Source organism: Cotesia glomerata, linkage group LG5 (assembly GCF_020080835.1).
Source record: "Cotesia glomerata isolate CgM1 linkage group LG5, MPM_Cglom_v2.3, whole genome shotgun sequence".
NCBI lineage: Eukaryota > Metazoa > Arthropoda > Insecta > Hymenoptera > Braconidae > Cotesia > Cotesia glomerata.
Window position 1 is genome coordinate 10,305,954 of NC_058162.1, and position 26,267 is coordinate 10,332,220.

At 32.1% G+C, this 26,267-nt stretch overlaps 5 protein-coding genes across 7 annotated transcripts in view; 2 read left to right on the forward strand and 3 right to left on the reverse strand.

The window, feature by feature from the left end:
- Positions 1 to 8,958, reverse strand: part of LOC123265114 (tachykinin-like peptides receptor 86C) — a 114,952-nt gene extending 105,994 nt beyond the window's left edge. The window contains exon 1 of the mRNA XM_044728756.1: positions 8,522 to 8,958. Within this exon, the coding sequence (XP_044584691.1) occupies positions 8,522 to 8,813 (292 nt within the window). The 5' untranslated portion in view covers positions 8,814 to 8,958. The remainder of the gene's footprint in view (positions 1 to 8,521) is intronic.
- Positions 8,959 to 16,925: 7,967 nt separating this feature from the next.
- Positions 16,926 to 20,400, reverse strand: LOC123264947 (zinc finger protein 43-like). The gene is made up of 2 exons (XM_044728478.1): positions 19,973 to 20,400; positions 16,926 to 18,944 (listed from the first exon to the last, which is right to left on the reverse strand). The coding sequence occupies exons 1-2, from the start codon at positions 20,133 to 20,135 to the stop codon at positions 17,023 to 17,025; spliced, it is 2,085 nt and encodes a 694-aa protein (XP_044584413.1). The 5' UTR covers positions 20,136 to 20,400; the 3' UTR covers positions 16,926 to 17,022.
- Positions 20,401 to 20,567: 167 nt separating this feature from the next.
- Positions 20,568 to 22,305, forward strand: LOC123264951 (complex III assembly factor LYRM7). Of its 2 annotated transcripts, XM_044728484.1 has the most exons (5): positions 20,568 to 20,788; positions 20,945 to 21,017; positions 21,096 to 21,166; positions 21,254 to 21,460; positions 22,201 to 22,305. In XM_044728484.1, exons 1-4 carry the CDS (start codon positions 20,765 to 20,767, stop codon positions 21,437 to 21,439), a joined length of 354 nt encoding a protein of 117 aa, XP_044584419.1. In that variant the 5' UTR covers positions 20,568 to 20,764; the 3' UTR covers positions 21,440 to 21,460; positions 22,201 to 22,305. The 2 variants fall into 2 exon arrangements, with proteins under 2 accessions (XP_044584419.1, XP_044584418.1); XM_044728483.1 differs by lacking the exon at positions 22,201 to 22,305 and having other exon boundaries at positions 20,569 to 20,788; positions 21,254 to 21,462.
- On the reverse strand, positions 21,485 to 26,148 carry LOC123264949 (glycerol-3-phosphate dehydrogenase [NAD(+)], cytoplasmic-like). 2 transcript variants are annotated; one of them, XM_044728479.1, is made up of 6 exons: positions 25,794 to 26,139; positions 25,472 to 25,652; positions 22,964 to 23,246; positions 22,760 to 22,872; positions 22,216 to 22,646; positions 21,485 to 21,607 (listed from the first exon to the last, which is right to left on the reverse strand). In XM_044728479.1, the coding sequence occupies exons 1-6, from the start codon at positions 25,835 to 25,837 to the stop codon at positions 21,580 to 21,582; spliced, it is 1,080 nt and encodes a 359-aa protein (XP_044584414.1). In that variant the 5' UTR covers positions 25,838 to 26,139; the 3' UTR covers positions 21,485 to 21,579. The 2 variants fall into 2 exon arrangements, with proteins under 2 accessions (XP_044584414.1, XP_044584415.1); XM_044728480.1 differs by lacking the exon at positions 21,485 to 21,607 and adding an exon at positions 22,027 to 22,123 and having other exon boundaries at positions 25,794 to 26,148.
- LOC123264950 (peroxiredoxin-6-like) lies at positions 23,123 to 25,473 on the forward strand. The gene is made up of 6 exons (XM_044728481.1): positions 23,123 to 23,261; positions 23,848 to 24,104; positions 24,172 to 24,328; positions 24,669 to 24,886; positions 24,981 to 25,056; positions 25,124 to 25,473. The coding sequence occupies exons 2-6, from the start codon at positions 24,022 to 24,024 to the stop codon at positions 25,250 to 25,252; spliced, it is 663 nt and encodes a 220-aa protein (XP_044584416.1). The 5' UTR covers positions 23,123 to 23,261; positions 23,848 to 24,021; the 3' UTR covers positions 25,253 to 25,473.
- Positions 26,149 to 26,267: the final 119 nt, after the last annotated feature.

Here is a 26,267-nt window from a genome sequence, read left to right on the forward strand (position 1 = left end):
TTAGTCACTGACCATCAACCATTAGCGTGGCTGAAGTCAACGAAAGAGTCCTAGTGGTATCTACGGCGATGGGTCGATATTATTACATCGTTCAGGTAAGAACGAATTCAAATGCAGATGCGCTTTCCAGGAACCCAGTACGAGACGAAAACGGTCAGCTTCTGTCATTAGCAGAAGTAGACATGGCAAAAAGAGGGAGGAAGGAAAACACAGAACCATCATCAACGGAGCAGGGCGGTCCAAGGAAAAGAGCACGTAGAAAAAAAAAACGAATGCTGAACAGAAAGGAGCATTCCGGCGACGACTCGACATTTGACTCTGAATTCCTGAAAAGAATCCCAACGTAAGATATGGAGCTGACGTCAGCAGTAGCGGGACCCTCGAGAATGCAGACAGAAAAAAGAAAGAGAGGACGTCCAAAAGGAAGCAAAAACAAACCCAAGATAACACCAAGGCTGCAACCGGAAAACACTCATAAGCAGCGACAATATCAAACAAGAAGCGGTAAAAGATGCTGCAGTAGCTAGTAACAATAGAATGAACGAAAGCCACTAAGAAGATTCGGAAAGTGACAAAGATACGCCGGATTCGGCACCGGAAACACAAAGGGCGAGGCCAGGTTCCAGCCATCAGAACGAGAAGAGAGCAGTGATTAACGAAAGCGACGATGAAGTAATAGGATCTGGAAACGCAGGACAAGGAAGTAGAGAATCTCGGGATGATTTATGGGGGCAAAGCGGTTATTAACGGAAAATCCCGGAACAACGAAAGTACAGACGACAGCGACACCGTAAATCCAACGCACCGCGAGTTAAACGATGCCAGAAGGATACTGCACCGATCCAGAAGAAAAATCAAATGTAAAATACACCAGGCAGCACAGTAACAGATGTCCAACGATCAACTTCGTATTCTTCCTACCTGCCAGTGGAGGAGATAAACTCGGACTTAGTTTGATGTACTTTTTTTAGAAATAGAAGTGGATAAATATGGGGAATATGGCCAAACAAAAAGATAATCTAGAAAAAGGCGGATGTGTTAATAATAAATAAAAGAAAAGATGGGGATTTGAATGATATATGCAGCCAACGCCATCAGTAGAACAGATGAAGAAGTGCTGGACACGGTTGCGTCATCGTTGGAAAACAGCTGGCTGAAACGAAAAACAACATGCAAAACACTACGAATGCCTACAGAGGGATCGATTAACTCAGTAAAACGATGCAAGCGTACTACGTATCAAGATCGAGAGAGATATTTTCGAATACGGAAATAAAAATAATTGTATGCAGTGGAAAATTAGAAGTGCCGAAAGCTACCAATAGAAGATCACTAATAAGAGATCACCATACATCAGCTGTAGGAGGACACAAGGGCATGACGAAGACGTATCGCCGCATAAGAAGCCAATTTTACTGGAGAACTATGCAGCAGAATGTAAGGAACTACATCAAGACTTGTTTTATTTGTCAACAGCGAAAACTAGTACGTGTAAAACCAAAAAAGCCTATGGTTATCATTGATACTCCCGAGACAGCCTTCGAGAAAATATCTATGGATATCTATGGGCCACGAGAATTAACAAGACAGGGCTATAGATACATATTAACAGTACAGGATTTGCTAACAAAATTCGCCATTGCCATTCCGTTGAAACATCAAGAAGCTGGAGACGTCGCGAAGGCATTAGCGGAAAAAGTCATCTGTTTGTTTGGAGCACCACAAGCGATCCTGACAGATAAAGAAACGAACTTCATGAGTGAAACGATGCAAAGCCTGTGTAAGTTATTTAAAATCAGACATCTTAATATAACCGCATACCACCCGCAGAGCAACGGTTCCATTAAGAGGAGTCATCATTCGTTAACAGAATACCTGAGAAACTTCATCGACCAAAATAGAGAGTGGGACGACTGGCTGGACTTCGCTAATGTTCTCATATAACACGTCAGTTAACGAAGCAACCAATTACACCCATGAACTAGTATTTGGGCGAACTGCAAGCATACCATCTGAATTTTCATTAGGAGCAGATACAGCTGGTAAAACTTACCACGACTATTTGACTAATCTAGTGGAAATGCTAGAAACGATTCAAAGACTGGCAAGGACAAATTTGGAAAACGCAAAAAGGAAATCAAAAAGAATACCACGACCGCAACGCACCAGGAAAGCAGTTTTCAAAGTAGGTATGGAAGGTGTGGCTATTAAAAGAACCGGGTGGCAGATAAGATGAAGTACCATTATGAGGATCCATTTGAAATAATCTAGCGTTTGTGGATAACAATAACGATCAGTTGATTCGTTCGTGAATTAATCGTTGTCGAAAAAAAACCGAAAAAAATGTTTTTTTTTGGAATTACATCGAAATTCCTACTTCGATCGATTAAAATTTCAAAATTTTTGGAGGGCTTGGCCTTTGTCAGTGCTCTTCCTCGAAATCGTAATCAACAAGTCGCCACTTCTGGTCTTGTTGATCTTATCTACCGTTGAACGAACCTGCTCATCTGGGATTTATGCGACGCAGAATCTCAGCATACTTTGTTTTCTCGGCTGGGCGGATGATCAGTGCGTCGGGTCTGATCCATTTGTGTGGTTTTTTCCGCTTAGGCTCTGGCCTGGGCTCCTTCGACGACTGCTTTGAGAGTTGCTCTCTAGCTAGCTTCCTCTACTCCTTCTTCCCTAGTAGAAATAATCGAGTTTTCACTGGATATAAACCAGTAACTGGCCAGTGATATCGAGTAAAAACTTGAAATCGCGCCACCTACAACTAAGTCATAAACATTAGTTACACCGACAGTGTATCTTTACTAGTGTGTGTATGTTTGTTTATTTTTTTTGTTAACCTGTACGCATCATTATTGTAATTATTATTATTAAAAAACAGTATAAATCAATCAAAATTAGTGTTTATTAACGTGTAAATAATTTCCAGTATATATTTCAAAATGGATACAGTGAAAAAAAATGACACAATATATAAATTGCGACTGTGGGCATTAAAAACAAATCTCCAATTCAAAATAATTATTTTCTTATTCTATTGTTAGATTTATTATTAGTCTATCAGACTAATGATGTTATCTATTTTATAATGTACACATAAATGAAACTTTTTTATATCATATCGTTTATTAAACATTATTTTGAATTTATTTGACAATTTTAATAACGCCTAATAACTTCAGAATTCGAAACTGACAGTTTCACTAAAGCCGCCATAATGTTTTGTTAAATCTCTAGTAAAACTGGCCAGTTACTAGACAGAAACTGGATATTACACTGGCCAGTTACTGGTTTAAGTCTAGTAAAACTGGCCAGTTACTGGCTAAAAACTTGATTTCATTTCTACTAGGGTTAGACTGTACTTTTTCCCAATCAGTCGCCTTCTTAGGTTCGTCGCCCTGCCTGCCAGTCGTTGGGGAGGGCTTTTTTTCAAGTCCTTCTTCTTTGTGACTTTGTCGGTTGGCTCTGGCGAATTTCGGTCCTTTCTCTTTCCAGGCCTTGTGTCAGTTTCACCCTTGTCCTCAGCAGCAGATTCGTCGTCACCGTTGGCTCCAGTGTCCATTGCTTCTTCCGTCTCAACTTCAGTTTGAATGCGTCGTCGTGATGACTGCCATTCCTCGTCCAGTTTCTTGAATCTTCCAAGAGCATTGACTACACCGGTTGTCTTGGTCTTTATCTCCTTGTGGAAATTGACCTTAGTTTGGACAAACTCTTGCAGCTCAATGGTCAGCTTTTCAAGGCGCTCCAGCGCTTGCGTTCTCTTCATTTCAGCGCTTGCTTCAATCACTGCTTGTTGGGCATGAAGCCCGTTTCCACTCTTGTTTGTTTCCTGTAAATTACTCATACTTTTTGATTTACCAGCGCATCGTACAAAGTGGAGCAGGTTGTCATAACTAGGAACGGGCGTACCCTCGGAGATAGTACTCCTACCCCAGTTCCCTGAGGCCTAGCCGACACTTAGCCAGTCCCGGAATACACGGACGGACTAGACTCGCTCGGAGTGGTGAAGATTCCGATCTCTAACACTCACTGCGTACTTCCTGATCAAGGCCCGAAGTGGCTGGCTCCTGATCCGCTACTGCAACTTACACCTCGGCAGAGCAAGCTCACATCAGCCGTAGCCTGCATCGTCGGAAATAATCGACACGAGTTCCGGACACTCCCAGTGAGTTACAGCAGGGAACGATCGTCTTGCTAGGTCAGTTAGTGTGACCAACCTATTAAAGGGGGGGGGGGAGTTTTGTCCACAGGAGCGTATTTTATTTGGCTCCTACCCTCTGTACCTCATCAACTAAGAGACCTAGTGTCATCCAAGGACAGCGAGCGTTCTCCCATCCGCTACGGGGAGACGCGCCTGGTAGCAGTTTCTCCTCTGCCGCAGGTGTGTGTGTGTATGTATGTAAACCTCTTATAACTTTCGAACGGTTCGGCCGATCGGATCGAATCATATCATAAATATGGTAACTGTTACAATCTAGATGATTTATACAATCATCCAGGTAGTTGTCACTACCATCGGGTTGATGATAAAAAGTTTTATCATAAATAGATAGTAACTGCTATCATTTAATTTTCTCCGTGTATGGAACACTGATAGAAGGATTTCTTAGCATTTAAGAAGATTTCTTTGTATTTCAGAAATCATTTCTTAAATACTAAGAAATATTTTTTAAATACTAAGAAATGATGTTTCAGAAATGATTTCTTAAATACAAAGAAATCTTTTTAAATACTAAGAAATCCTTCTATCAGTGAATTAGCGGGGAGCTGCAGAGATAGCCTTTAGGGTCAACCGTTTTCCTAATTTTTTTTTTAATTTTAATCCATAAATAAAGGAAAAATTAATTAATTAAATGATTTATTTAAATAAATTCTTAAGTTAAATCCTTGTCTGGACAATATTTTTTCTTTTTCTCATTTTACTAAAACTAAAAAAAAATAATAAAGACATCAATATGAAACTTTGGAATAATTAAAAACTTTTTAACTCTTTTTTTCACGAATTACACCCACTACAGTTTCTACTTCCTCGCCGTAAATATCTTCATAAAAATGCATAAAGAAAGTTATAATGTGATATTAATAATTTAAGTGATACTATAGGAGAGTATTCCAAGAGAAAACTTGTTGATCTTGTATGATTTATGAATTGAATGACAATATATTATAAACTTTTATTCCATCATGATTCTTCATTCATCATAAATTAAAAAACACTACCGACAATATTTCTCGTATTCTTTTTCAGGCGTATTATATAACTTCATACATATAATATGCATAAAACTTTTATGCTTATGAAAACCGTGTTTAGAATATTCTGATTTATTGTTGCGTATTCTTTGAAAAAAAGTATCTAAAGGAATCAATATTGTCACACAAGATTTTATATTGATAGTTTCAATAAATAGAAGTAAATCCAAATTCAATACAGACTGAAGTACTAAAGATGAAAAGAAATAAATGCAAACTTCATGAAAGAAATTTCAACGCTTCTATGTTTTGTACAAAGAAGAAGTTAGTAAAAAGAACCGATTAGTATAGCGACTGATAGCCATTAAGAACATTGATACAACCATTTTCTAAAAGAGTATTGGTTATATCAATGGCTATCATCCGATTAAAAAGTTTACTCTAAGACGGCGTGTATAAAGATTTTCTATTCAATAATAAACTCAATTATTTAAGTATTAGTTTTTCCTATATTTTGTATACGCCACCGCTGAATTGCTCATACTAGAGCTTTCATTGAAACTTTTTACATTTCTACAAAAAACTATTCACTTTTCTTACCAATTAAATTTTAATGCTCGGATTTCATTCATATGAATAAATAATAATAAAATATTTTATTAAATTAATGTTAAATATATCTGTAATTAATAGAAATTATTCAGCATAAACGTGAAGTTGCATTTTATTAATAATTTCTTTCATACTTCAATTACTTCTTCGAGTGAAAATTAATTGTAAGAGTTTTTTCATTTTAAATTCAGTTTGTCGTTCTTATTCGGTATCACGGAGGATTTAAGAATTGCATTGTGTTGATGCTTAAATTACACGGCAATAGGTTGAATTGAAAAGTGTGAATAAATAAAAAAATTCAGTTTTACTTATTCAATATTTTTCAATTTATTATAATTTGATTACAACCGAATAATGAAAAGTCTAACAGATAATGGTCTTCCATTTAATGGAACTTCCATTTAATGGAACGTAGAATTCAAAGTCAGGGAAAAAATTATTTTTTTTTTTTTTTTTTTATTTTAACCCCGCTTTTCAGACTTCTGTCTCGATGGGGGTCCGGCCGAGACCGGAAGGGGACTCCAGGCTGATCGGTACATTAAGTTTGGCGGTATTACATACTTTTTCAGCCTGGAGAGTAATGCGGCGATGGGCCGACTTTGGGGAAACTGCACGCATTTGCCTGTGCCCCACCGGTAGCACAGGGCTTGGGGAAACCATCGAAAAACCCAAACCTGTACAGCCCGGCGTGAGTTACGAGCACCGATGTTCACTGAAAATTAAATTTCAGCTCACACCGGGATTCGAACCCACGCCTCACCAGTCCCAAGCAAGCATGACAAGCATTATACCGCTTAGCCATGGGACTGAAAGGGGAAAAAATTATTAATTTACTGAATTTTAAAATAAATTTTATATTTCCAAAGAGTCTTCACTATCTTTTTCACCATCCAATATTGCTTTTAATTCGAGCACACTGTTTTCAATCAAAATTTACAATTTTGCCTCTCGACTACTCTGACACATCTGTTACGTTAATAACTATTAAATTGTTAATTTAAAGGTACCTATGAAATGAATATTTCAATAATAGAATATGATAACCAATATCTTGCGGATTGTAGAGCTTCATCGATGTAAAAACCATGTTATTTTAATGAACATAAAATTATCATTCCGGCTTATTGTTATAATAAGCTGAGAATCAACATAAGATATCGTTGAAAAAATAATTGCACTTATGACGTTTCTGAGCTCTTCGAACTCAAGATTACAATTTATGTGTTATTTTGAGCTCTCCGAGCTCAAAGAGTTAGCTGTTCTATACTTTTGAGCTCTTCGAGCTCAAAAGCCTGATAGAAGTTTAATATAGAAGTTTAATATATAGAAGTTTAATGAAACACTATTCTTAAAATTTTAAAACTGCAATTCCTTTTGAATAAATAAACCGATTTTTATGCGGTTGTCAGCATTCGGCGCAGTTTTTTAAATTCTATGATTTACCTTCGTTACACAAATTACACAAATTTTGGAGAAATTAAAAAAATTCACTTTTTCCGATTTTGTTTGACAACGATAACTCACGAAACAATCAACCGATTTTAACGTTCTTGGCGGCGATTGACGTGATTTTTTAAGCTCTAAAAATTATCTTTTGAAATCAAAAATAATCCAGGAAGAAATGTCGGAGTTATGTAGGAAAAACACTTTTTCCCAAATTTTTGTTCACGATATCTCACGAACGAATTAACTGATTTTGATTGCGTTGACGGTAATCGATGCAGTTTTTTAAGCTTAAAAGCTGATTAGTTTTTGGAATCGATTGATTCAGCAGATTAAAAATAATTAAAAAAAAAAAAATCGACCCGCCCGAACAACCTAAAATAGTATAAAATATCTAGGGACAAAGAAACTCTTTCGATTGCTGCCAATTCCGTTTAAATTAGTCAAGCCGTTTAAAAGTTATATGAGATTCACATACATACATACATACACACATACAGATACCATCGTTAAAAAAGTTAGGAAAGCTTCCTAGGACCTCAAAATGTCGAGATCTGATGAAAACTCGATTTTCTAAAAACGGGGTAGAACCAATAATTTCCCAATTTTTTAAAAAATCATTGATTTTCATAGCGGGAAGTTAAAAAAATTTCTACAAAATAATGAGTAAATATCGCTCAATTTCATTATTGCACTGAAAAAAAATTAACTTGAATCATGAAGAAACTTAATTTTTTAATTAAATGAAATTTACTTAAGCCTAGAAAAATTTTTTTGCTTAATACAAGATATTTAAACCCTTAAAAATAATTTTCTTGATTCAACAGTTATTCCCTTGAATCAAGTTAATTTTTTTCAGTGTAGATGTATCATATAAATTTAAACATATGTAATATGATTGATTAGATAATCAGCGAACCAACGCGAAATTGAGCCATGCTATTTCAATAATTTATTTATCTATACAAATATCCCTGCATGTCGTTATCTCTTGATCAATGTAATAATCTATGTATGCCTTATTTATCTCATATCCAAGACATGAGAGGATTAACGTATCGTAAATATTAACATAGATATTTGTAAACTAAGTTATTGCGAGTAAATAGAGTTAATGCCGCATATGAGTGGAATGTAATAATGCGGACTAATATCGGATTAATTTGCCTCGATATGATATATATCAATAAATCATATACTCTATAAATTAATGAATATTTAAGGATTTGTTACAACTAAATGCGTTTATATTTATATTTATGCTTACCTAGTACAATCCACATGACTATAATATTTCCGCCTGTCGCAACGATCAGCATGATTGCGAAAACACAGGACCATGACAATTTTTGCCACCACGGCAAATCGAAGGGACGTTCTTGCCCAGTAAATAAACAGTCGGTGAAATTAACGCGTAGTAAATTACGACTGTCAGAGCTTAACACTTGGTCGAGGACTGATAACAATTCACTACGATTTAATTCTTGTAATATTGTTAGGTTTTGATCGAGTATTTTTGCAGTGCAATTGTACAATCTGTTCAAACTATCTGAAGTCATTATTTTTGTTTTGTTTAGATTTACTGTTTATACCTCATATTCGTTCGCGGACTTTTTTATTGAAATTTAATTTTCATTGTTATTATTTAGTTCTTTTTAATTCAATGTGCTTCTTTGTTTGTAAATTTCATTTTAAACACAATATTTGTTTTCAATTTTTAATTTTGTTTTTTTTTTTTTTTAATATCAAATTTTACTTAATTTTTTTTGTTTTGCAAGAAAACTGTTTAAATTTTTTTTTTAACCTCCACTTTTGATGACAAATATATTTTTTTCACAATTTTAAAATATCAAACTTTTTTAGTCAATATTTATCTTACTTTATAAATTTAATTTGTACAATTTTGATATTTTAATTTATGTACGAATTTTAGTCGGAAAAATCGAATGTTTTCAAAAAGTGTTCATCAATTTTTAACCAGAAGAAATTTTTGCTTTCTTGAATTCTCGGCTCAATATTGACTTTTAATTAAAAACTTCACTCTATAATTATAATTGTGATATCTTAATGATAATTTTAATTCTTTTCAACGATTATCTTAACATTAATTGATATTTATAAAATTCAAATTTTTAAAGTTACACTTTTTTATTAATTCGAATCTTAACTTCAAAATTTTTTTATCATAAGAATTTGAATCTTTACTATTTATATCAACAATGCATAAATATATTTATTACTCCACAGTGGCAATATGATCTTAATAAGTAACTTCTTATAATTAACGAAACTTTAATTGAAGTAATCTCAGGTCTCTGATGCATCATTGAAACTTCGGGTTTTATTCAATACATCCAATTGCATAAATAGTTTTCGAAGTTTCCAACAAAACTTTGTATTGCACTCAACGTATTAAAAGTTATTATCACTTCTTAACTTGCCCTTTGTCGGTTGAATTTTGTTGTTCCTGTTCTTAAATATCCGACAAATTGATAATAACAGCAATCATTTTCATTGAACATTTTTAAACTATGAAAAAAATTTTTTGTCATTTTATTTTGAACTCACAAAAATTAAAAATTCATCACAATTATTTTTGTTTAATTAAAATTAATAAAAAATGTATTTCTTCCCTCACTTTTACAAAATTTATAAATGTAACTTTATTTTAATAAAAAGAAGAAAAAACTACTCTAAAACAAAAAATTTTTAACTTATGTTATCTTGATGAATAAAATGAAAGATAGTTTTTATTGAAACAATAAACAACGCTAGTTTCTATACTCGAGAACACCGTAAGAGATACTGAGGTTCAAAAAGCACGTTCATTCAAAGAGTGCGCACGCAGAGGATATGTTTGTGTAAATCTCACCCCTCTCCAATTCTCTGCTCAATTCACCCTTATCATATCTGTTTGAATTTACAAATGTGCGATCCTAATGAAAATAAATTGTTTTGCTTTTTATTATCAGTGATTTTTTAATTTTTATCGTCTGTACTAAGAGAAAAAATTTTTTTTGAAAAAAATTAGTAAATGTAGTAATAAGAAATTAATTTGCTGTAAATTTTTAACAATTTTATTTCTTATTACAACATCCCGTGTAAAAAAAATTGTTAAAAAAATGTTCACAGCTTGTAGCATCAAAACGTGACACAATTACGACATTTTTTTAACACCTAACAAAAAATCGAGAATGCTTCGAGACATGCAGAGTCTGGATTGGTCGATAAATTTTGAGAATTTTGTAAACTATTTTTAAACACTGTTATGACTTTTTTCTGAACAACGCAGGAAAAATCCCTTATTCGAGGTGTCTAAAATTATTTAAAAATAAGTCATTTTAAACATTCTTTGGACATTTTTTGAACTTTTCTCGAATAATTTTATGACTTTTTTATAAGTCACACAGGACGAAGCTATGATTCGAGTTGTCTAAATTTTGTTATAAATAAGTCATTTTTAACATTTTTTAGACAATTCTTAAATAAATTTTAATACGTGGTTATTACATGTGACTTGGAAATAAGTCATAGAAATGTCTAAAAAAACGTTACAAAATTTTCAAAATTTATTGATCAATCCAGACTGTATGTCTCAAAGTATTGGCAGGGTGCGAAGTATATGGTGGGGAGGGCTGGCGCTGACTACCACTTTTACGTGTAAATCTTACGGGAAGAGCATGATTTAATGCTAATGGCGACCACTGGAACTAAATTACTCCGTTTGATTTAACATAGGAAAAGCATGAAAAATGAGGGCAGCACCATCGTGCACCTGGCCAATTCTCGATTTTTTGTGGTGTTCAAAAAATGTTCGTAATTATGTCACGTTTTGATTTTATTAGCTGTGAACAATTTTTTTTAGACGAGATTGCTCTTTTTTTGTTCATTGTTAATTCATAGTTCATTTATATAATAGAATATCTGTGCATTAAAAATGTGCAATAGTAATATTAACAAGTAACAATTAATAAATCACTTATTAAAATTTCGGGTTTGAGTTTTAAATATTATTGGTTCAATTGACCCCGAGCAGTGGTTGAATTGCCCCCAAGCGGGGGTCAATTGAACCATTCGATGCGTTTGCATAAATTAATAATTTTTAAGAATTCACGTTGTTTATTGACTAATTTTTGTATTAGTGATATAATAAAATACCATTCCAAGAAAAAAAATTAGAAAAATGGTTGACCCTGAAGGCCATCTCGGCAACTTCCCGCTAATTCCATACCTACACGGAAAAAAATAAATAGTAAATAAACATGATAAAATCATGTTGCATCCACATGATTTGTCATGTTTCGGCTACATGACAATCATGTTGCGGTAACATGAGAAAATCATCTGGCATTCACATCATTTATCATGTGGATGCCACATGACAATCATGTTGCGGTAGCATAAGAAAATCATGTGGCATCCACATGATTTATCATGTGGATGCCACATGACAATCATGTGGCAGCAACATGATTTTCATGTAGCCTTAATAGAATAAAATTAAGCTGCAACAACTAAATATTTATGCTTCAAAAACATTATTTATTATAAAGTAACTAGATTTTTTAGTATTTATAATATTGCAGATGAAACTAAGAGTAAATTATTGAATTATACAATTTGTGAACGATATCTTTGTTTATTCAAATTATATACGATTCTTATCGCCAATAGCTTTGGTTTGTAATAAAAGTAATTAAATTATTATTAATTGTTATTATTTTCGTATACCAAATGTAGTTTGACTTTGCAAAGTTACAGTAGATCGCTGTCTTCTTGCGCATGCGCAGTTGAAATGCTGAGTGATTGGTTCACATTTGAACAAATTTTCTCACAGAGCTTTTTTGAAAAAATTTTATTCTTTTCTATTAAAAAAAATTCTTACTACGTACTAATGTTTTTGACTAAAAAAAAATTGTCAAAAAAATAACATAATTTATTTAAGGGGTTAGGGGTAGTCAGACATGAAAAAATGAGAATTTTTAATAATTTTTTTTTGCTAGCAAATCATTTTATTTTTTCAAAAAGTAATAGTATGGCATCATTACTCAATGTTTTGACTTGACTTCACGAAAACTTGAAAAAAAAAATTAGGAAAACGGTTGACCCTGAAGGCCATCCCTGCAACTTCCCGCTAATTCCATACTTAGGCGCTTAAAATTGCACCAATGACGTTTTTGAGTTCTTAGAGCTCAAAAATACAATTTATGGGTTATTTTGAGCTCTTCAAGCTCAAAGAGATTGTTTTCTTATGCTTTTGAGCTCTTCGAGCTCAAAAGTCTGATAGGGATTTGATGACACTATTTTTTGAATTTTTAAACCGCAATAACTCTTGAATGAATAAACCGATTTTCACGCGGTTGGTAGCATTCGACGCAGTTTTTCAAGCCTCACAAAGAATCTTAAATTTTGAATTGATCGCGCTAAAAATTTCGGAGTTATTCCAAAAAAACACTTTTTTCGGTTTTCTTTCGTTCACGATATCTCTCGAACGAATCGACGGATTTTGACAGAACTGGCGGCAATCGACGTGGTTTTTTTATCTTAAGAGCTGGTTAATTTGATCGGTAAATCCGTTTAAAAGTTATTCCAAAAAAACCACTTTTGAAAAAATTTTTTTTTTCAGTTTTTTTAAGATTTCTCAAAATTTATTGGTCTGAATCGGTCCAAATAGTTTTCAAAATCTAAGTTTGGTCAAGCCCTTTCGAATGGCACCAACCGCGATGAAATCGGTCAAGCCGTTCAAAAGTTATAAGCGGTTCACATACTTTCACACACACACACACACACACACACACACACACACACACACACACACACACACACACACACACACACACACACACACACACACACACACACACACACACACACACACACACACACACACACACACACACACACACACACACACACACACATACATACATACATACATACAGACACCGTGACAACCTCGCAGGGATAGTCAGGGAAGCTTCTGTGACCTTCAAACGTCGAGATCTGATGAAAACTCGGTTTTTGCAAAACGGGGTGAAAACAATAACTTCCTGATTTTTGAAAATCTTCGATTTTCGTAGCGGGAAGTTAAAAATTAATTATTTCATAAGTTATGACTGTTTGTGTTGAAGCCAGTCCCATGGCTAAGCGGTACAACGCTTGTCATGCTTGCTTGGGACTTGTGAGGCGTGGGTTCGAATCCCGGTGTGAGCTGAAATTTAATTTTCAGTGAACATCGGTGCCCGTAACTCACGCCGGACTGTACAGGATTGGATTTTTCGATGGTTTCCCCAAGCCCTGTGCTACCGGTAGGGCACAGGCGAATGCGTGCAGTTTCCCCAAAGTCGGCCCATCGCCGCATTACTCTCCAGGCTGAAAAAGTATGTAATACCGCCAAACTTATTCTGCCAAACTTAATGTACCGATCAGCCTGGAGTCCCCCTCCGGTCTCGGCCATACCCCCATCGAGACTGAAGTCTGAAAAGCGGGGTTATAAAAAAAAAAAAAAAAAAAAAAATGACTATTTGTGTTGACCCAATTCAAAAAAAAGTCTTTGCGGTGACCATCATAAATCCTTGAAGATTCATATAAAATCAACCGGACAAGAAAAAATAGTTTCATTAATAGAATAAATAAATAGATAATCTAGTGCCTGATCGATGTTTTTTTGTTTAATATTAACAAAATAGCGGCCTCAAGAAATTTTTCTTTAGATTTTAGGGAAAAAACGTTAACAACAGTTAATTGTTTATAAAAAATCAAAATTTTTGAAGAAAAAAAAAATCCTTTGATCAGACACGAGATTTTTATGTTTTCCAAAAACTGTATGAGTTTCATTGAAATCTACTGAGCGGTTTTCGAGTTACAGTGGTCACCAGTTTAAAAAACATAGTTTTGAGAAAAACGCATTTAAAGTTTTACACTACCTGCTCTCAAGCGTTCTGGAGTGCAGGAGCGTCCTTGGTTATTTGTCGAATAACTCGAAAAGTATTTGTCGGATTCACTTCAAACTTTCAGACAATATTCTTAAGATTAATTACACTTGCTACTTGCTTAAGAAAATGCAAAAAAAATCGATTTTTTTTAATTCCTGACTACCCATAACCCCTTAAGCAAAAATATCATTACAAATGATTTAATTTAATGATTTACTCTAATTTTCATCTACAATATTATAAATCCGAAAAAATCTATTTGCTTGATAATAAATAATTTTTCTGAAGCATAAATATTTAGTTGTTGCAGCTTAATTTTAAGCTATTAAGGCTACATGAAAATCATGTTGCTGCCACATGATTTTTCTCATATTACCGCAACATGATTGTCATGTGGCATCCACATGTAAATCATGTGGATGCCACATGATTTTCTCATGTTACCGCAACATAATTGTCATGTAGCCGGAACATGACAAATCATGTGGATGCAACATGATTTCATCATGTTTATTTACCAAGACTGCATCATGTTGCATTTACTATTAATTTTTTTCCGTGTAGGCGCTTAAAATTGCACTTATGACGTTTTTGAACTTTGAGCTCAAAAATACAATTTTTCTGTTATTTGGAGCTCTCCGAGCTCAAAGAGATAGCTTTCCTATGCTTTTGAGCTCAAAAGTTTTATCAAAATTCGATGAAACACGAATGTTTTAATTTTCAAACTGCTGTAACTTTTGAATAAATCAACTGATTTTCACGTGGTTGGCGGCGATCGATGTGGTTTTTTGAGCTCTATAAAAAATTTGGAACAAAAAAAATTGATCTGATGAAAAATTTCAGAGTTATTATAAAAAAACACTTTTTTCGACGATATCTCACGAACGCATCAACCGATTCTGGCGCTCTAGGTGCCGATCGATGCGGGTTTTCAAGGTTAAGAGCTGATTAGTTTTTAAGGTCGATCGATTTAGCCAATTCGGAGATATTTAAAAAAAATGAAAAAAAAAAAAAACTTTTTTTGCAATTTCTCGAATTCTACTGGTCAGAATCGGTTCCAACTTACAAAAAATCTAAGTTTGGCGAAGACCTTTCGAATGACACTAACTGCGATCAAATCGGTTGAGCCGTTCAGAAGTTATAAGAGGTTTACATACTTACACACACACACACACACACACACACACACACACACACAAATTTTATAATTAGATTACGCAATTTTATCTATTTGTTTCCGTTTCAGTATCGTGGTAGTAATAAATATTGTGAATTATGATACAGTTGCTATTTTAAGCTTTCATTCATGCATTTAATAATTTATTTTACACCCTTGATACCTAGACTTATATGTATTTATATGATCTCATAATATTTTTTAATAAAGAACAAAAATTTTTCTGTCCTCTGGTCAAGCAGTAAAAGAAATGAAAATTAATATAGCTGAAAGGGCTACATGGGAATTAATAAAATTGATAACCACAAGCGTAATTTTAATTTTAAAAAACCAATTTTTATCAGTAAAGTTAAAACAAAAAAATATACTTGCAATTTAATATCAATTTACAAAAAAACATCTTCAAATTCTCAATAAATCAATAGAAAACTTTTGTTATTTAAGTTGACTAATAAGAAATCAAGTTTAAACTCTCTTAACTATTGACTGAGTTCAATATCATCTAAAGGACATTGAAAATTTTTGTTATCTGAAAAAAAAGTATGATTATAAGCTCAAGTCGAGATATAAAACATGAAATATGAAGTAAAATGTAAAAGATAGTTTTAAATTGAATTCTGCTTTTCATTCAGCATTCAACAGAGTTGATTTTTATTTTTTCAACATAAGTCGCACTTTATTTTCTCTTCTATTTAGATATTTGTTACTCTCTATTCTGATTTCTTACATTTTTACCACAAAGATGACGACCCAAAGTCCAAATACTACTTTATATTCTCATAGTTTTCCTTTTGATATAAAAACATTTTACTTTTTTATTTTCATTTTTTGAATTCAAAAGGGGATATTCCTAGCAGGTCATTATAATAAGAAGAAAAATTGTTATAGAAATGTATTTAGGGTAAGAGCCTCAGTAGCTGCTCATGTACCAGTACATGCTCACTCTATGTATTTGTATATCTCTATTCACAAATATAGATATACAAATACGTGGAGTGTGCATAAACTGGTACATGAACAGCTATTGAAAAATGAAACTCTTTTGTCTAAAAATGAAAAAAAAAAAAAAAATATGAAATAATTAAACCAAAATATCAATCACTTTGCTTACTTACAATAGTTTTATTGACAGAAATCTTGATTTATCTTTTAAATTACAACTTTAAAATCAGTAGTACATTTTTTATACAAATTTACATTCTTATTTTTTAATCGCCAACAAATTTAAAAAATTTAATTTTTTCTTTTCTATAATTACTTCAACAATCATAATCATAATCATAATAATAATAATAATAATAATAATAATAATAATAATAATAATAATAATAATAATAATAATAATAATAATAATAATAATAACAATAATAATAATAATAATAATAATAAAGATATCACAATGAACGTATGCTAAAAAAATATTTTTCCAGTTCAATTTACAAATTTTATAATAAAAACTATATTCATAATTTATCTTCCCAATGAACTTTAAATAATTTTAATTATCACAAATTTTTCTAAAAGTTTAATTTTCAAAAAATTGAAAAATTTAGAAGCTAAAATTAAAAAACAAAACTCATATCTCAACAAGCGCTATTTAATCAATAAATCTTAAATAAATCACAATAAACAAAATCAGAGCCAAAAAATTCACCTTTAATTATTTAAATTGATACGGGGCTTCAAACTTTCGAGAGTTCTGCGTCGCCAGTGCGTCTCGAATTCCCTCGTCTCTTTTTCATGCTCCAACTCGACATTTTTCTGTATCGTCGGCACGCAATTAGCCCTTTCTTCGAACACACCCTTTCTGTCATTAGAATTACTGTTCCTTTCAACAGCAACACCCCCATTACTATCACAAGCAGCCTCACACTCACTGTTACCCTTTACTACCGCACAATCACTCTTCGGGCTTTTCAATTCAATCAAGTTTGTACTCTTTGGCGGGGAAAAATAGCTGTCAGCCCGCCTCTGGTACCTTGGGACAGCGCGTATCGGTGAATTATGTCTCATCGGTGGCAGAGGAGGCAGACCGCGACCTGAAAGACCCAGACCAGCACGTGACGCATCATTAATACGACTAGAATTACAATCACGATAATAACAAGTACCCGGTCCTTGATTTATGTTGTACAGTTTTTCTTCAATCCTCTGATTAATAACGATCGCTTCTGCCGGCGAAATAGGCTCCGTATAAGTTAAAACTTTCTTCTTTTCACTCCCAAATCTGCCCTTGTCCTCAGGACTCAGTCTGCTTATCGGACCATTGATAACAGAAACTGCATTGCTCAACTCACTGGTCGCTCTAATCACCGGATAAACATTACCTCGCGCGTCGCATCTTGATATAATATTATGGACACTTCTTATATTTGTCATTATCTCGTTTCTTTCTTCAATGTCTTTATTTTTCGATGAAATTTTACCTTTGCCCTTTTCTTTCCTAACGACTTTTTTCTTAACTTTGTCTTTTGTCTTCTCAATTTTCTGGGACGTACCAACACCTGAATTATTCAAGTTGTTTGAATCTTCAGAGTGGTGGTGACGTACATGTCGATTGAGATTATCTTTCCGTCGAAAGAAAGTCTGACAAATATTACAATTAAATGGTTTGACATCAGTGTGAATAGTCAAGTGTCTTGTCAACTCACTTTTCGAGAGAAAAACCCGGGAACAATGCGCGCAAGAATAAGGTCTCTCCTTGGAGTGCGTTCGCTTGTGTCTAGATAGCAAAGATTTGTCTTTGAAACTTTTCCCACAATAATCACACGCGTAAGGCCGCTCGTTGGAATGAATGAAGGCGTGTCGATTAAGATTATTGCGCAATCTAAAAGATTTGCCACAAGACTCGCAAGAATAAGGAAGTGTCCCGCTGTGGACCATCATGTGGCTTTTCAAATCGTCTCTTTTGCTGTACCTTTTGTCACACTTTGTGCAAACGAACTGTTTTTTCGAACTGTGTGACAGCATGTGACGGTTCAATTTATTTTTCTGAGGAAATGCTTTGTCGCAGAGGCTGCATTTAAAAGGTTTGTAGCCGGAATGGACGCGCTCGTGGTACTCGAAGTGGGACTTCTTGACAAAGCTCCGCTCGCAAATTCCGCATTTGTACGGACGAATCCCAGTTATGCAACCGTCGTGGTAGCATTTTCCTTTCTTGTTACGGAAGATTTTGTTGCAGATACTGCATTTGTACATCTCAGGGTCCACGGATAGCACGATGATGTGGCTGCGATCAGGCCGTCTTTGTTTAACTTTATCTTCTTCTGGCTTTGAATCTGAAATTTTGGAGAAATTAGTGTTTAAATTATCTAAAGGTAGAGGATCTGGAACATAATCCTGCTTGAGACTTGAAGCTAAGCCTTCTAGGTTGTCAAGTCGTGAAGGATTTATCTCTTCGGATAAATTTTCTTTTCTTTCTTCATGTTGTTCGTGAGGAATCGGCGGGTCGAGTGGCGCACAAATAGTATCTGGATAATGTTCATCATGATGGCGTTTTATTATTATTGTTGACTTTGCATCGGAAATATCCAGAATAATTGATGGGCTTTTAGGTACTTTATCGTCATATTGACAGTCTGAAAAATAAATATTGAAATGGTTTAATAATCTGAGGTGAAATAACGTGTAGATTTTAAATTACTTAAGAGGAGAGTTTCTTTGCAAATGAAAAAATTATATTATTAACTAAAATTTTCTTTTATGGTGGAATTTTTATTAGTATTATATAATGTAACGATATTTTATAAAATTTATGCACAGTGGTTTGACGTTGAAATATTTTTAATCCTTCTTCATACTTTTTAATCCCTCTTCATTCCATTTTAATCACGGTATTATCTGTACAAAAAACCTTTTAGAAGAGGATAATAAATTTGATGCATAGTTTGGAGAGGATTCCTCATTTTTTTTTCTTTTTTAATTGAAATTGCTACAGAAATAGCTGAATTGCAACCTTGCAATGAAACAATTATTATTAAGGTTGAAAAAATTTTCAATTATTAAAAAATAAATGCAAAAAGTAACATCTCTTGAAATTTTGGAGAAGATGACATACTTTTAAACTAAAGATAAAATAATAATTATATAGCTTTCCGCCCTGATAAAAAAAAGGTATTGAGACAAAGAAAAAAGTATTGAAAAGTATTGGTTTTCTAGTCAATCCAATACTTTTCAATACTTTTTTCTTTGTCTCAATACTTTTTTTTATTCAGGGGGTTAGCAAACACCGGTAATTAATGTCCAAGTCTTTAAAGTAAATACCGAGTGTAGTATTTCAACTAGCTGAGCCTATCATTATTCTCAATCATTTTAAATAATAAATAATGTCTAATTATTATATGGCCTTATCATAAATAGTGTTACCTGAATATTATTTCATAAATAAAATTATTGCTAACTAGAAATTAATGAATATTTATCAAACCACTGTGACAATTAAAACCAAGTGTTTTTTAATCGCTTTATCGATATACATTCTAATTATCGAAATTAACAGATAAAACCAGTCTTGTTTTTGTTAAAAATTTTCCAACAGTACCTAAAAACAAAAAAAATACATTTATTATTATTATTAAACCGTGAATTTTAAGTAATATTTTTTTACCTATAATTGCAGGTATCAATCGCTCTTTTTCGCAAGTTTTACAGCCTTGTTCTTCGTACAGTAAACAAATCCGACACTTTTTATGACCGCAAGTGTCCTCAATCAATCGTGAGCAAGAAGCATTTGTTAATTGTCCGCAATTTGGACAACCCTCGTTCATCATATAGTTAAAAATACTCAAACAGCGTAACACACTTTAAACTTTATTTACATATTTTAAATTTCACTTAACGTTACCATTAAGTCATATTTATTTTAGTAACGAAGGTTAAGTATTAAATATTAAATATTAAATATTAAGTTTTAAAGTAACAGTATTAATTTAAGTGACAGTTCTTTTTACATCAGTAGTTTCTTATTATTTGTCCAAGAAGAATTTATAGATAACCGATAACAAATTAAATAAATTCATAAATTAACTATACAAAGAACTAAACAAATATATACTGATCGATTAAAAGTACATTAAATTTTTATTATTTTATTTTTTATTTTTATTTTTTCCAGGTAAATTAGAACAGGTTCACTGCTGTCATCTGTTTTTTAAAATTAAAACTCTTCTTATTTTTGACGCAAGATGTCATTATTGTATTGATCTGATTGTTATGAAAGTTATTTATTTATAATTGGTAAACAATTGGACTTTGTTGCTCCGATTAATTTAGTACAAGCTTACAACTTACAATTTTTGAATTTCCTGCTCAGTTGTCTTTTAATTTATTCTGAATATCCTCTTGTTATACAATTATAAAAAAATTTTTATGAATTTTTGGGTGAATAATTTTTTTTGAAATGAGTGCTGAACTTCGCAGAGAGGTATATTGTTTCTTCAAATTATTAATTATTAATCATCAACTAATATATTTTATTTATTAAAATATTTAATTATTTTTTAGTTTGAAAATTAACCTAAAAATTTTCTTATTTTTTATTGAATGACAACGATGGATAATTTTTTTTTTCTAATTACAGGTTCTTAAAACGTTCAAAAAATTACATCGCACACGATTAAATACTTTTCAAGGAGACCAGTATGCACTATCATGTAAGAATTTTCTTTTTCATAATTTATTAATTTTTAAAACCAGCAGAAATTTCATGATTTAAAAGTTTTATTTTTCAGTTGTCAGAAATAAAATAAATGATGAGTATAAAAAAAACAAAAATGTTACTGATGAGACTGCGATCAACGAGGTAATATATAATTCGTATAATTAATTATATAAAGTAATATAAAAATAATTTGCAATTTATAATTTGTAATAAATAACTAAATTCTAGCTTAATAAATTTGCAAACGAAGTAGAACATGAAGTAAAAACAACAATAATTCAGGCTGTAGAAAAAAAACCAGGTATTTTTGAACTAAAAGTAAGAAAAGATCACTTAATCGACAACGTACCGCCTCCAGGAACTCCACTTCCAAAACCAGAACGCAGATGCTCTGACCGGAAATCGAAGACTTAAATTAAGAGAGTGTTTAGATACGTTAAGTAAATAAATAGACAAAAGTTTTCTAAATAAATATATTTATTAATTTAATTTTACAATTTTAATTCTTTACAATTTTTATCACATTAATTTTGGCTTCTTAAATTTATGAGTAACTAGTCTTCTATTACTTCCATTTTCATCCTAAAAAATAAAATATATAAATTTTAGTAAATATTATTGACAATAATTGATGATTTACTTACCAACAGATAGCTAACAAACATTTAAGCATGCAACACTAAGTTAACACATATATAAATTTTTAGGACAATATCTAGTGTAAAAAAATAAAAATATTAATTACATAAATAATGAACCTTATAAATATTCGTTAGTTTATTTTAATAGTGATTAATTCAGCAATTATTATTAATAATAAATAAATAAATATATATAAATTATTCAATTTTTCCTGTTGAATTTAATACAAAGAACGACAATAAACATGTAATATATATTTCTAATAATGATAGTTGATAATGAAATTAAAATATACGGAATAGAACGTACTTACTTAAAAAAATATTTTTTATTTAAAAATTTATTTATTAATAAAAAAATAGTTGCTGAATTAACTACCGAAGTCCTTTGTTAAAAAAGATGTGAATTTTAATATCAAAGTGGAGGTTTAATTTCGACAAGTCTGAATTCTCGCCCCTTTGAGAGTTAATTACTGATTAGTTAAATCCATATAATGTAAATATAAATATAGCTAACATTATAACATATTTCAGGTAAAAAATACTCACGCGTGCTCAGGGTGGTTGCGAATTTGGTCAATCAAGTCAGTGGGTTTGAGCTCCCGCGTGCAAATGCGATGCACGGCTGTGAAAAGAGGAAATTTATCGGTCATGTTCTGGGCTTTCAGCATCCCGTTAACTTCTTCAGCAGTTGCTGGTCCCTGAAGTTTCATTCCTCCCAGTAACTCGTCCTCGAGTTCTTTTATAGACTTTGTTGTCTTAACAAATTGCTCGCAAACTCGGCGATTACGACCACCGTAGCAAGTTGTGATGAGATCAGCGACACCGCAGCTTTCGAAGAATGTTGAAAGTTTTGATCCACCGTAGAATGTATCCACGAATTTAATCATCTCCATAAGACCTAATCTTATTACTGCAGCTTTTGTGTTGTCACCAAGTCCTAAACCGTCGACAAATCCTGCTCCACATGCTACAATATTCTATAATAATTTTACAAAATAATTTTATTTCTTCAGTAATATAGAAAAAGAAGAAATCAAAGATATATTCATTTAAATTGACAATTTAATTAAATAAATTAATTAGAACTTACTTTCAGTGCACCGCAAACTTCAACAGCCTCGCAATCTTCAACACAGACAACCCGGAAATTAGGTGTCATCATTAAATCTCTAAGTACTGGTGCAAGACGCTTGTCTCTAACTCCTACAAGAAAGTAATATTAATTAGTAATTATTTAAAAAATCTAATGTAATTAATTTCTAAAAATTATCTTGTAACTAATAAATTTTTTTACCAATAGTAGTTTCACAGAATTTCTCCTCGGCGACTTCATTGGCAAGATTAGCGCCCATCAAAACGTAGCAAGGAATCTTGAGATGCTCTTCAACGACTTTGGAGATCAATTTAATGCTCTTTCCGTCACTGGAATCGAACCCTTTGATCAGAGAAAGCCCAACAGCGGTGGACTTTATTTTTCCCAGCATCGCTGCAGCCAGCCCGCGGATAAACTGGTGCGGGATGACGAAGATAAGGATATCTGCATCCTTTGCCGCTTCGACAACATCCGGAACAGCGACCTAAATATTTAAATGGTAAAATATCATTTGTAATGTTCAAACGCTAATTGAATGACTGATTTATTATTTTGTTTATAATATTCCATTATTATTATTGCTTTTGTTATCAACAAACTATTTGCTAACGTTTACTTAGTTTGGCGTTGATCCAACCGTGTCTTGGAGGTCAACTGCATCTCAATGCGCTTCCGTGCATCTGTACGTGTCATGCTTATGTAATTTTTTAAATATTACGGAAGTCTAGTCTATTAACTATTTAATCGCAATTGACATTCATCTCAATTTATTTATTTTTATAATTTATTATTATATTTTTTAAAAAATTTATAAAATATTTTTTTTGCAATATTTTAAATTATTTTTTAAGTTAACTTCATTATCTAAAAAATGGTCTTATGTATTATTTTATTATTTTCAAGTGGGTTCAGTTACTTGAGATTAAAAAATTACATAATTATTGATAAAAATTCAAAGCAAATTTAATAACTAGTTATCTTTAAAAAAAAATGATGTATTAATCTTATCAAATAACTCGCTGAATTCATTCGGTATATATGTATATATTCACAGTATGAATAATAACTAATAAATAACATCTCAGATCACAAAGGCAGTTCCCGAGGACGGAAATATTGCGTCGCATTAAATAACACACCCACTTGAATTTTCTGCATCAGTTCTTGTACAGACTCGTTACGAAGTACATCAAATACGAGCCAGCTGAATTGTTATTAAAAAATTGCTATTGAGTTTCAGAAGCATTACTCAATTCAAGATGCGATTGAATCAAGTAATTCCTAACTTTCAAGCTGATTCTACCAAGGGTCCTATTGACTTTTACGAATGGCAAGGGGATTCGTAAGTAATTTTTTTTATTTAATTAAAAATTATATTTTTTTCAGTTAATAAAATAATTGTTTTGTAGCTGGGTAGTTATATTCTCACATCCAGCGGACTTTACTCCGGTTTGTACAACCGAACTTGGTCGTATTGCTGTTCATTACCCTCATTTCAAAAAACGTAATGTTAAATTACTCGCACATTCTGTTGATAAACTCACGGATCATGTTGATTGGGTCAATGTAAGTAATTAAATTTATAATACTTTCATTCGTTTTTTTTTTTTTTCGATATTTTAATTCAATAATTATCAAACATAATTTTAGATTATAAAAATTTATTAAATTAAAAAAAAATGGTACTGATAATGATAATGAGAGACATTTGATACTTTTTTTAACAAATAAAATAAAGCAAAAAAATTTTATTTAAAAAATTCAATCTTTAGAAACTCTAGAAAATTATAAATGCAATTTCTTAAAAATAGTATTGTAGACTTAGTTTATTTTTCAAGAAAAATCAAAAAATTGCCAATTGTCTGCTAGTTTGTGTGATTTCAAAATTTTTTTTTTTTTTTTTTAGGATATTAAGTCTTATTGCCAAGACATTCCTGGAGAATTTCCGTACCCAATAATCGCCGATGACGATCGGAGTTTAGCGGTCAAGCTAGACATGATCGACGAAGAGTCTAAGAATGATCCTGAGAACGCAATAACTGTTCGAGCGCTTTACATTGTCAGTCCTGATCATCGTCTTCGTTTGAGTATGCACTATCCTACTTCAACTGGCCGTAATGTCGAGTAAGTAATTAAATCTTAAATTATTATTTAATCTAATTAACTAATCTAATCTATTATAAACACTTAAAGCATAATTATTTTTAAATATTCACAGCGAAATTTTGCGTGTGATCGATTCATTACAACTGGTAGATCGCAAACCACAAATCGCGACTCCAGCAAATTGGACAGTAAGTAATTTTTTTTTAATTATTTACCAATGATTAAAATTTTAATAAATAAACACACTTGTTTTAGCCTGGTGAAAAAGTGATGATTCTACCTACAGTTGATGATAATGAGTTGCCATCATTATTCCCCGGCGGGGTAGATAAAGTTTTTATGCCTTCTGGCAAAGTTTACGTTCGTACTACTACTGACTATTAAAGTTTTCTATGTTAATTTATTAAAAATATATAACATTTTATTTTTAATAACTATCTTATACAATCGACTAATCAACAACGCGAGGTTCACGATTTGAATCCCAACTACGGCTTTTTAAAATATTGATATTTCTTCTTTAATAATTTTATGTTATGTAACTTTTGATCTTATTATAACTCATGAAAGATGAATTTTTAATAAATAATAATAATTACTTACAACATTAGGAGGTAGTTTATGTCCTGGTAAATATTTTACATTCTCATGCTGAGTGTTTATTATTTCTGTAAGCTTTTTTCCATCAATCATTTCTTCGTACACGTACATGGTAACTTGTTCTTCAAATTTATTATTAAATTTAGTAGCATTGGCACCAACTATTTTAGCAATTGCTGAGCCCCTGAATTATTTTAATAATACTTTTATTACATCAACATAAATAAATATTAATGGAAAAACAAACCACTATTTAAAAAAAAAATTAGCATTTCAAATAATATGCTAAATACTTAAGAATACATATTTAAAAAATATAAATTACCAATTGCCACTTCCGACGATGCAAACCTTCTTCTTGGTAGACATTTTAATAAATAAAAAAAGGTGACGAGTGTTAAATAAAAAATTTGCGGTTTACTTGCTGTCAGAGAGTGAATCGGTCGACTGACAGGTGAGGAGACTTCTTAAAAAGTACTCGCTGATTCTAATTCACCATTGACCTTAGTTAGCGAAATAACTAATCGTAGATAGAGCAAGAGAGCAAATTTTATTGTCAACTGGTTGGACGGAGGTTTAGTTGGAGGTCTTTAGTATTGGACAGACTCCAATGTCTCGGATCTCTCTTAAGGATGAACTGAGTTGAGAATAGTATTAACGAACGTAACTATTAGCGGAGTACTCGGCCAATGTTAAATTTAACATCACTACGTTAATTATTACATTACTTACTATTATTACTATTGTTATTTATCTTGTCAAGCTTTTTCTCACTCTCTCTTTTTTATCTTTTTTTAAA

Excerpts from the sequence above, each read along its gene's own strand:
- LOC123264947 (XM_044728478.1), bottom strand. The coding sequence starts at position 20,135 with ATGATGAACGAGGGTTGTCCAAATTGCGGACAATTAACAAATGCTTCT. Across the intron at positions 18,945-19,972 it reads ATTGATACCTGCAATTATAG|ACTGTCAATATGACGATAAA; the intron begins GTAAAAAAATAT and ends TTTATTTTTCAG.
- LOC123264951 (XM_044728484.1), top strand. The coding sequence starts at position 20,765 with ATGAGTGCTGAACTTCGCAGAGAG. Across the intron at positions 21,018-21,095 it reads AGACCAGTATGCACTATCAT|TTGTCAGAAATAAAATAAAT; the intron begins GTAAGAATTTTC and ends TTTATTTTTCAG. Across the intron at positions 21,167-21,253 it reads ATGAGACTGCGATCAACGAG|CTTAATAAATTTGCAAACGA; the intron begins GTAATATATAAT and ends ACTAAATTCTAG.
- LOC123264950 (XM_044728481.1), top strand. The coding sequence starts at position 24,022 with ATGCGATTGAATCAAGTAATTCCTAACTTTCAAGCTGATTCTACCAAG. Across the intron at positions 24,329-24,668 it reads ATCATGTTGATTGGGTCAAT|GATATTAAGTCTTATTGCCA; the intron begins GTAAGTAATTAA and ends TTTTTTTTTTAG. Across the intron at positions 25,057-25,123 it reads CGACTCCAGCAAATTGGACA|CCTGGTGAAAAAGTGATGAT; the intron begins GTAAGTAATTTT and ends CACTTGTTTTAG.
- LOC123264949 (XM_044728480.1), bottom strand. The coding sequence starts at position 25,837 with ATGTCTACCAAGAAGAAGGTTTGCATCGTCGGAAGTGGCAATTG. Across the intron at positions 25,653-25,793 it reads ATCGTCGGAAGTGGCAATTG|GGGCTCAGCAATTGCTAAAA; the intron begins GTAATTTATATT and ends AAAATAATTCAG. Across the intron at positions 22,124-22,215 it reads CGCAACCACCCTGAGCACGC|GGGCGAGAATTCAGACTTGT; the intron begins GTGAGTATTTTT and ends TAACTCTCAAAG.